At 45.4% G+C, this 11,240-nt stretch overlaps 1 protein-coding gene across 2 annotated transcripts in view; it reads left to right on the top strand.

Annotated features, from left to right (window-relative positions):
- The first annotated feature begins 6,570 nt into the window (after nt 1-6,570).
- The window catches only part of DEPTOR (DEP domain containing MTOR-interacting protein), a 210,112-nt gene continuing 205,442 nt past the window's right edge, over nt 6,571-11,240 (top strand). Inside the window, exon 1 of one of the 2 annotated variants that reach the window (XM_011941063.1) lies at nt 6,571-6,876. In XM_011941063.1, coding sequence (XP_011796453.1) covers nt 6,755-6,876 — 122 coding nt within the window. In that variant the 5' untranslated portion in view covers nt 6,571-6,754. The remainder of the gene's footprint in view (nt 6,877-11,240) is intronic. The other variant, XM_011941064.1, reaches the window with a different exon arrangement.

Here is an 11,240-nt window from a genome sequence, read left to right as displayed (position 1 = left end):
TGAGGAATCGCCATACTGTTTTCCATAATGGTTGAACTAGTTTACAATCCCACCAACAGTGTAAAAGTGTTCCTATTTCTCCACATCCTCTCTATTTATTTATTTATTTATTTAGAGCTCTATTTATTTATTTAGAGATGGAGTTTCCCTCTGTCCCTCAGACTGGAGTGCAGTGGTGCGATCTGGGCTCACTGCAATCTCCGCCTCCTGGGTTCTAGTGATTCTCCTGCCTCAGCCCCCGGAGTAGCTAGGATTACAGGTGTGCGCCACCATATCTGGCTAATTTTTGTATTTTTATTAGAGACGGGGTTTCACCACGTTGGCCAGGTTGGTCTTGAACTCCTGACCTCAGGTGATCCACCTACCTTGGCCTCCAAAAGTACTGGGATTACAGGCATGAACCGCTGTGCCTGGGCTTTTACATTTATTTTTAAAACACAAGCCCCTTCTTAGAGGATTTACAAACAGAAAGATCTGCACAGAATATTGCTAAATCATCAATCTTCCATTCACAAAGGGAATAAAAATTGTGGTAGCTGAAGAATCAGGACTTCATTAATGGTTAAGAACAATTTAAGTCTTCTGTAAGAAGATGTATATTTGGGCCAAGTGCTGTGGCTTACGCCTGTAATCTCAGCACTTTGGGAGGCTAAGGTGGGTGGATCACCTGAGGTCAGTAGTTCGAGACCAGCCTGGCCACATGGTGAAACCTTATCTCTACTAAAAATATAAAAATTAGCCAGATGTGGTGGCACACGCCTGTAATCCCAGCTCCTCGGGAATCTGAGGCAGGAGAATCGCTTGAACTCAGCAGGTGGAGGTTGCAGTGAGCCAAGATTGCGCCATTGCACTCCAACCTGGGCGACAAGAGTGAAACTCACTCTCAAAAAAAAAAAAAAAAGAAAAGAAAAAAGATGTACATTTATAGGAAAGAGTGAAACTGCCTTTGTAAAATTATGACTGAGACAGCAAAACTAACTTAACCAGCTCCGTCTTGCTTCTAACATCCAAGCTGTCCTTGTTCATTCCTGGGTGTTGGCTGAACTAACTTGGGGAGAAACTTAGGTTACAGTTTAAACCAAAGACGGTAACAGCCCCTTCACAAAGCAGACCTCCTTCTTGCCTGGGGACTAGATTGCCTCTGTAAGACTAACATTAGCTATAAGATTAGAAATTATAGTTTGGGGATCATGTAGCTGGAGGCTACAAGCTTCTGACCCTCCCTAAACTGCTCCTAAGATCAGTGCTTGTGATATATTGCAGACTGTGAACTTGATGGATCAGCTGGCACCCCCCAGATCGATTAACTGGCTCATCTGATCTGGGGGTCCCCCACCCAGGAACTGGCTCAGCGCAAGGAGACAGCTCTGACTCCCTGTGATTTCATCCCTGACCAATCAGCACTCCTGGCTCACTGGCTCCCCCCACCCACCAAGTTGTCCTGAAACACTTCTCACCGAATGCTTGGGGAGACTGATTTGAGTAATACTAAAACTCTAGTCTTCTGGTTCTAGATCCTTGAGAAATCGCCACACTGTCTGCCGCAATGGTTTAACTAATTTACACTCCCACCAACAGTATAAATAAAAACAAAACAAAACAAAACCAAAAAAAAGTGTTCCTACTTCTCCACATCCTCTCCAGCATCTGTTGTTTCCTGACTTTTTAATGATCGCCATTCAAACTGGTGTGAGATGGTATCTCACTGTGGTTTTCATTTGCATTTCTCTAATGACCAGTGATCATGAGTTTTTCTTCATATGTTTGTTGGGTGCATAATACCATTTGACCCAGCAATCCCGTTACTGGGTATATACCCAAAGGATTATAAATCATTTCACTATAAAGACACATGCACATGTATGTTTATTGCAGCACTATTCACAATAGCAAAGCCTTGGAACCAACCCAAATGCCCTTCAATGATGGACTGAATAAAGAAAATGTGGCAGATACACACCATGGAATGCTATGTAGCCATTAAAAGGATGAGTTCATGTCCTTTGCAGGGACATGGATGAAGCTGGAAACCATTATTCTCAGCAAACTAACACAGGAACAGAAAACCAAATGCCCCATGTTCTCACTCATAAGAGGAAGTTGAACAATGAGAATACATGGACAAAGGGAGGGGAACATCACACACCAGGGCCTGTCAGGGGGTTGGGGATAGGGAAGGGATAGCATTAGGAGGAATACCTAATGTAGATGATGGGTTGATGGGTGCAGCAGACCACCATGGCACATATATACCTATGTAACAAACCTGCACGTTCTGCACATGTATCCCAGAACTTAAAGTATAATTAAAAACAAACAAACAACAGCAACAACAAAAAATACCACTGGTCTCTGGCACAGCCGGCTCTGCGTGAATTACTCTTTCTCTATTGCAATTCCCCCGTCTTGATGAATCGACTCTTTCTAGGCAGTGGACAAGGTGAACCCCTTGGGCAATAAATAGCAATAAACTGCTTGGAGAAGTGCAGGAGAATAGCACAGAGAAGGTGGCATTTCAGTTAGTCTTTAAAATCAGGCAGGATGGCCAGGCACAGTGGCTCATGCCTATAATCCTAGCACTTTGGGAGGCCGGTGGGAAGGTCACCTGAGGTCAGGAGTTCAAGACCAGCCTGACCAACATGGTGAGATCCCCATCTCTACCAAAAATACAAAAACGTTAGCCAGACCTGGTGGCACATGCCTGTAATCCCAGCCACCCAGGAGGCTGAGGCAGGAGAATTGCTGAAACCCAGGAGGCAGAGGCTGCAGTGAGCTGAGATCACGCCACTGCACTCCAGCCTGGCTGATAGAGAGAGACTCTGTCTCAAAAAATAATAAATAAATAAATAAAATTCAAGCAGGAATAATACGAATGCATATTAGAAAGCAACAATAAGCATGACAGCTAACATATTAAACTTCATAGCTGACAGTATTCTTTCACATGTTTTATCAATTCAAGTTCATCTCCTTCTCACACTGCTGCTGACCCTTAGGAAGAGTTTATTACACCAGTGCTACTCCTAGTGTGGTTTGCTAACTGGGCATGATCTCAGCTCACTGCAGCCTCTGCCTCCCAGGTTCAAGCAATTCTCCCACCTCAGCCTCCCAAGTAGCTGGGATTACAAGCACCTGCCAACACACCTGGCTAATTTTTATATTTTTAGTAGAGACAGGGTTTCGCCATGTTGGCCAGGCTGGTCTTGAACTCCTGGCCTCAGGTGATCTGCACGCCTCGCCCTCCAAAAGTTCTGGGATGAGAGACATGAGCCACTGTACCTGGCTTTATTTTTATTGTTGTATTTCATCAAAGTATCAGGTTTCAACGGGTTGAAAGCATAAACACACACACACAGCTGGTTCTCCCCCACCAAACCTTTGAGAAGCACTGGCCCCAAAGCACCAAAACAGACAGAAGGCATGAAAGAGGTAGGTGTGGAGAGCTAGAAGAGAAAGCGCACACTTAATAGTTCCCACCTGTAATAAGTGCTTTCAGTAAATTTTATTTAATCCTCCCAATAACCCAATGGAATTGGTGTTATTATCTTAACTTTACAAAAGAGGACAGCAAATTCAGAGAAGATAATGAACTTGCCCAAACATGGCCAAGAATCAAACCAAGGTTTGTCAGAATTCTGTTTTTCTAAAATATTTATGCTGAATTAATTACCATATCAGTGTCCTTTTCTCCTTGATCAATATCTAAAAATTACAGTTTACTGAAACCAGTTGCTCCTGGGCTTACAGTCATAGACATGTCCTCAGGATGTGGCTCACTAATTTTTCCCTAAGTTAGGAAAAAGGATCTGTCTTCTTACCCAGTGGAGCATGGTGTGTGTCATATGTTGAAAGGTTAAAACAATAATAGCAAACCGGTTCCCATTTCCTGTTCACATATACCTACCTATACACACACTGCCCCCTACACACACTTCTTGTCAGGCAAGAAAAATAAATCATGCTCTCTCACTGTCACTGGAAAAATAGTATCAGGTATTTTCCTGACTTGAATTTTCTTTACTTTATGTTAAGGTGCTTTTTTATCTTAAACTTACAAATTTGTGTTACTGACATGGATCTTAGAAACTTTACATAACAGAACTTTTAATGTTATTTCTTTTTTCTTTTTTTTTACGTGTCAGGGTCTTGCTCTGTTACATACACTGGAATGCGGTGGTGCAATCATAGCTCACTGTAACCTTGAACTCCTGGGTTCAAGTGATCCTTCCACCTCAGCCTCTCAAGTAGCTGGGACTACAGGTATGCACCACCATGCCTGGGTATTTTTTTGTGTGTGTGTAGAGACAGGATCTTGCTATGTTGCGCAGGCTGGTATTGAACTCTTGGCCTCAAGCAATCCTCCCGCCCTAGCTTCCCAAAGAACTGGGATTACGTTATTTCATTTACGCCACACAACATCCCTATGAAGTAGAAATTATAATTCCAGTTTTATCGATAGGAAAGGGAGGCTAAGAGAAATAACTAGCGTAAGGTTGCAAAATTAGCAAACGACAGAATTGAGATAGAAATCGCATGTTTGACTGAGAAGCCTGTGCAAACTCTTGATATTCTATTTAGTCGTTAAAAGATTAAAGCATGAGCAACAGACACCTTTTAATCTCATTAACTCTGGGACTTCTGTTCAATGATTTATATATTTTATGCAGAATAAGGCTCTTAGAATTACAGTCACCTAGAACTATGTCTGCCTTGGTCTACATGTCTATTGTGGCCTATTTAAAAAGTTAAGAAACTTAAATAATTTCTTTTGGCAAAAGAGTCACCTAACATCTGTCTCATGCAGAGTCAGAGCAGGTCTGCTCATGGATGCTCAAGGGAGTTGGACAACTATTCTTTTTCTGGAGTGGGGCTGAGTATGGCCTTGGGAATCTGCGGAACCAGGGTTTAAGGGCTGCCTAATTTTCTAGGCAAATTACTTCATCTTTCTATACTTAAGCTTTCTCATTTGTAAGTTGAAAATAATACCAAACTCCAAGGTTTTGTGAGGATAAGGTGTTTAGCACAATGTAAAGCACAGAATAAATGCTCAACACACATGAATACTGCCATAAACATTACTTCGCCTTCCTGCAGACCAACTCCAACTCTGCATGAAACAGAAAAACGGAACATTTATTTGGTACTAATCAAATTTCCTTTCATAATCTTTTACGGGTAGACAATACCATTGTATCCCCATTTTAAGAGGCGGTCTTGTAGTCTTTTCAAAGCATAACTTTGAAGCCAGAATGGCCTGGGTTAGATTTCTTCTTATACTTATTATTATTATTATTTGAGACGGAGTCTCGCTTTTGCTGCCTAGGCTGGAGTGCAATGGCACTAACTCAGCTCACCCGAACTCGGCTCACAGCAACCTCCGCCTCCCGGGTTCGAGCGATTCTCCTGCCTCAGCCTCCCAAGTAGCTAGGATTACAGGCATGCACCACCACGCCTGGCTAATTTTGTATTTTTAGTAGAGATGGGGTTTCTTCATATTGGTCAGGCTGGTCTGGAACTCCTGACCTCAGGTGATCTGCCCACCTCAGCCTCCCAAAGTGCTGGGTTTACAGGCATGAGCCGCTGTGCCTGGCTCTTGTTATACTTATTACTTGCTTGCTTTAGACAAGTAACTTCACCTCTCCAAGCCTGCATCCTGATGCAAAACCAACACCGATATCCATTTTATGATTTATTGTAATAATTAAACGAGGTAATAACATATCTGAAGTATCTTTAATGCAGCAGATGTCAAAAAGTGGTAGCCGTAATTATTTTTATTTTGTAAGGGAGGATTAAACACATTTAAATAGGACATCACAGGAGTGGAGCTGGATCCCAGGTCGGACTGATTCCTAGGCCTGCGTTCCTTATTGATTACAACATAAGACAAACAAGTCGTCTTTGGTGAAAGAGGTTGGGGAGAGAAGAATGTTTAACTTCTCCATGCCCTGCAATGACATGTATAACCTTCACTGTTGACCATTTGGCCAGATTGTTGAATTATGTTTTTTTCTTTGGCAACTTTTTTTTTTTTTTTTTTTTTTTTTGAGACGGAGTCTTGCTCTGTCACCCAGGCTGGAGTGCAGTGGCTGGATCTCAGCTCACTGCAAGCTCCGCCTCCCGGGTTTACGCCATTCTCCTGCCTCAGCCTCCCGAGTAGCTGGGACTACAGGCGCCAGCCACCTCGCCCGGCTAGCTTTTTGTATTTTTTTAGTAGAGACGGGGTTTCACCGTGTTAGCCACCATGGTCTCGAACTCCTGACCTCGTGATCCGACCGTCTCGGCCTCCCAAAGTGCTGGGATTACAGGCTTGAGCCACCGCGCCCGGCCTTTCTTTGGCAACTTGGGGTATGGAACGTACAATAAAAACGCCTTCACACTAGTAACCTCCAGCCTTGTCCCTAGGATTCTACAGCATGAGCTTTATGGGTAAAGAGAAGCTCACCAAATGCAGCCTCCAGCAGCACACACAGCTCGGAAGCAGCGCCCCGCCCAGATGTTTATATTTTGCTCCATCGGCCCCGCCCCCCGACCACGAGGGGCTCTAGCCACGCCCCCAAGCTCAAGTTTCTGGGGCCGGACTAGCCCAGTGCGTCTGCCTACCCACAGGGATTCCCTCTCCAGCCAATCCGGTCAGAGCAGCGGAGCTGCCCCGAACAAAGATGGCGCGGGAGGCGTCTGTGAGGGCAGACTGATCCTAGCACCCAAACCCTCGGCGGACAGCGGAGCCAGCGGTAGCGGCACGGCCCCAACCATGGAGGAGGGCGGCAGCACTGGCAGTGCTGCCAGTGACAGCAGTACCAGCGGGAGTGGCGGGGCGCAGCAAAGGGAGCTGGAGCGCATGGCTGAGGTCTTGGTCACCGGGGAGCAGCTACGGTAAGGCAAGAGACACAGCGGGTGAGCTCACGATGGCACTGCCAACGCGTGCCCGCTGCAGTCCTGCGCGCACGCGCTCCCTGGCTCGTGGCTTGCGACTCGCGTGGGGCGCCCGGAGGGCTGCAGGCGCGTGGATGGTTCTCGGTGCGCCCGCGCTTAGCGGCGGCAGCCCGGGTCCCTGAGAGGACTCGCCACGCGGGGCTGCTTGGCAGAAGCCGACGAGCTGGTGGTGCGCGCTGCGCCCTAGCCTGGCTGCTGCAGCCCTGTGCCCGACAGACTCCCTGTCACCCACCGCGCTGTCCGTCTTCCCGTGTACCTGGACGCTGCCAGGCCTCCCGGCTGAACAGCCTGCACCTCGTCCGCCAAGAGAGCAAGAGGGGTCGGTGTGAGGTCCGGAGGAGACCCCAGCCCCTCTACTCCTTGCTAAAAGGAGCAAGACCAACGATGGCCTTCACTAGGTTTTCCTTTTTGCTGACAAGTCTTCCTTCACTCCCCTGAGCCTCGGTGTTTTACATCTGTAAAACAGGGCTGATCACCACGCCTCATTTCAAGGACTTTTGTGGGGTTAAACTGAGAGAGCATTTCTGAAACCCTGCACCTATCAGTTAATTGGCACATCGTCCTCAATCATTTGGGTCCGCAAGGGGGCGTGGAGGCACCTTGTCGGGCTGCCTTGAGGCTGTGCCAACTCCCCGGGCTCGCACGTTTTGGGCAGCGGGATCCATGGGGACCCTGGCTGCTGCAAGAATTAGGACTTGAGGCGTCTCACGGAACTTGGGAACAAGCGATGACCCCCAGAGTTCCCCTTGCCATTCCAATCCCTGTATGGTCCTTCCTCTAGGGCTGTTTGGGAATAGTGCTTATAGTCTAACTGGTTCTGCAGCTGCCCTTCGTGTGGTCATAAATCAGTTTGCCAGGAAAAAAGAAAACCCAGCTCTGCGACGTTTGAGCCAAAACTTGTACTCGGGCCCCTGTTCCTTCTAGTTCTTAGCCTGAATTCCCCAGCTCGTTTTGGTGTGTAAGTGGCTGTGTTTCAGGACCTGAAAGAGTGTCTTGCAAAGGTCTCTGAAGGAAACCAATATTGGAAGTCAGAATTAACTGATTTTTAATGTTACAAAAGGTAAATTGCGCCTATCGATTCTTTGTTGATTTTTTAAAATATGTGGTCAAAATTAATTTCCTTCATCAAGAGTACTTTCTAACGAAACCTGTCAAGCATGTCTGTGTGAAGGGACCACCAAACAAGCTTTGTGTGAGCAATAAAGCTTTTTAATCACCTGGGTGCAGGCAGACTGAATCTAAAAAGGAGTCAGCGAAGGGAGATGGGGAAGGGGTTGCTTTATAGGAGTTGGGTAGATAATGGATAATGGTGTAAGTTTGTGAGGTGCTGTCCCAGAAGGCAGGGGTGACTGCGTAAAGCCCTGTTGTAAAGAGTAGAGTAAGGAAGAAGAGACCTGATCAGGAGGGTGTCTTGCTGAGAAGATTCAAAGGAGGGGCTACAAAGTAGAAGGTCATCAATATATTGAACAAGGAGAGAAGCAGAGGGGTGGAAAGAAAGTAAATCATGAGAAAGGGCTTGGCTGAAGTAATGAGGGCTGTCCCTGAAGACTTTTGGCAGCACAGCCCAGGTAAGCTGTTGGGACTGATGGGTGTCAGGGTCAGTCCAGGTAAAAGCAAAGAGAGGCTGGGACAAGGGGTGCAGAGGAATAGTGAAAAAGGCATCTTTAAGATCAAGAACGGAATAGTGAGTTGTGGAGGAAGGTATTGAGGACAAAAGAGTGTACGGGTTGGGCACCACAGGGTGGACAGGCAAAACAATTTGGTTGGTAAGGTGCAGATCCTGAGCTAACCTGTAAGACTTGTCCGGTTTTGGGACAGGTGAAATGGGGGAATTGTAAGGAGAGTTTGGAGGCTTTAGAAGCCCAAGCTGTAGCAGGCGAGTGATAGCAGGCTTCAGTCCCTTTAAAGCCTGCTATGGGAAAGAAAGTTTAATTTCTCTGCTCTTCATTACTGGGCCATCTTTTTAAAAGTCTTCCGTTGGATAAGGTTACTTCTTTTTCATTTATTTTACAAACATTAAATTGCATGATGGCTCTTTTTGTCCAGCAAGTACTTCTTCCTTCAAGATGCAGTTTAAATGCCTCTTCCTCGCAGTCCCCAGAGCATTTGTTATTCCCCGCTTTTCTAGAGCCTCTCTGCACTGCAGCAGTTTTGAGAGCCATCCTTGTCACACAGGAGTTAGACCTGGGTTTGAATGACTGCTCCACCATTATGTAGGCAAGTGTCAGCATTAAGTTGTTTCGAGGAAGACTTTAAGCTAGATTGAATCTTGGCTTTGCTGCTTACTAGTGTGGGACCTTGGACAAGTTAGTGTGCCCGTAATCCTAGCCCTTTGGGAGACCAAGGCAGGCGGATCCCTTGAGGCCTGGAGTTCGAGACTAGCCTGACCAACATGGTGAAACCTCATCTGTACTAAAAAATACAACAATTAGCCAGGTGTGGTGGGCCACGCTTGTAATCCCAGCTACTTGGGAGGCTGAGGCGAGAGGATTGGTTGAACCTGGGAGGCAGAGGTCGCAGTGAGCCAAGATAGTGCCACTGCACTCCAGCCTGGACAACAGAGTGAGCCTCCATCTCAAAAAAAAAAAAAAATAGAATGAAGAACGATGGGTAATAATGGAATTTACTTCATAGTGTTACTATGAGGATTAGATGAGTTAGTGCTTAGAACAGTTTCTGATAGATGGGTAGTAAGCACCAGGTTAACGTTAGCTAAGGTAGAGTTCTGTGACCTTGGACAAGTAAATTCACTTCTCTGAGTCTCTGTTTCTGCGTTTGAAAAAGACAATGAAGATGAGTGTATTTCATGGAGTTGTGAGAATTTGCCCCTGGGCTTCATGTATTAATGAGCATTCAACAAATAGTTCCTGGAATTAATTAGTATTATTGGTCTCTCTGCATCACTGCATGTGACTTCCAGCCAAGCAAGATCAGGCAGGAAGGACTGGGTGGTGGTGAAGAGCACAGGATATAGAACTAGGCTGCCTGGGTTCTTATTCTGCCTCCAGCATTTATTCTGTAACTTTAGGACAATATGTTTAGCCTTTCTGTGCCTCAGTTTCCTCTTCTATGAAATGTTATTCTGATGACACTTCTTCAGGAGCTCTGTGAGGATTAAATGAGATGCTACATGTAAAAGGCTTAGTAAATGTTAGCCACTTAATTCTACTTTGGAAAATTTTAATCATTGCTCTTTTTTTATCTCAACTGTTTTGGCTCTGTAACTAGCACATAGTAACTAAATGAATACTATAAGTATTCAATATGCTTCTGTTAGTACAGAGCAATATAATAGTCAGAATTTAGGAGTTAAAGTGGTTGTACGCCTGGTTTCCTAGTTATTGGAGGGTTGGAAGTTCAGTCATTATTGTCACTTTCACAAAGAGTTCTTCTGTCTGCAGCTACCCTCTCACTGAGGGTTGTAAGTGCTTTGCAATGTCCAGGCCTCCTGCCTCTGAGTGCTTCACACACTCTCAGTTCCCCTCTGCTTTCTCTCGTTTTGCATTACTTTCTGGGTCATCAAAGATGAGGTAGAGGTGATAAGAGGAAACCAAGGACTGGGATTTGAAATAAAAAATTTGGCCTGTAGACCCAGTTCTATCAATTTCTTTTTCTTTCTTTAATTGTAGCTATGCCCCCTTGAGCAAGTCACTTAACCTCTCTAGTCCTAAGCATCCTTCCCTACAGAATGGGAATAATAATATCTTCTCACATTAGATTTGTGGTATTGATCAAATAGGGTACAACATGGGAAGAAACTTTGTAAAATAAATCAGTAAAGCAAGAAGAGTGTTGTTATGACTATTGTAACCTCCAGATGTGAAATTCGGGGCTGGTTCCACAATCCTGACACTTTATTTGTTATTTGTTGTTTGTTTTTTGAGATGGAGTTTCACTCTGGTTGCCCAGGCTGGAGTGCAATGGCGCGATCTGGGCTCACTGCAACCTCCGCCTCCAGGGTTCAAGCGATTCTCCTGCCCTAGACTCCCAAGTAGCTGGGATTACAGGCATGCGCCAACATGTCCTCTTTTGTATTTTTGTTATTTATTTTTCTGGAGGCACAAGAATCGCTTGAACCCAGGAGGCGGAGGTTGCGGTTAATTTTGTTATTTATTTATTTATTTATTTATTTATAGTAGAGACTGGGTTTCTCCATGTTGGTCAGGCTGGCCTCCAACTCCCGACCTCAGGTTATCCGCTCGCCTCACCCTCCCAAAGTGCTGAGATTGCAGACATAAGCCACTGCACCCAGCCAATCCTGACACCTTTTTTTTTTTTTTTTTTTGAGATGGAGTCTCGCTCTG

Source organism: Colobus angolensis, unplaced genomic scaffold (genome assembly GCF_000951035.1).
Source record: "Colobus angolensis palliatus isolate OR3802 unplaced genomic scaffold, Cang.pa_1.0 Scaffold198, whole genome shotgun sequence".
Lineage (NCBI taxonomy): Eukaryota > Metazoa > Chordata > Mammalia > Primates > Cercopithecidae > Colobus > Colobus angolensis.
Note: the sequence above shows the minus strand (reverse complement) of the source record. Positions and strands in the feature narration are given on the sequence as shown.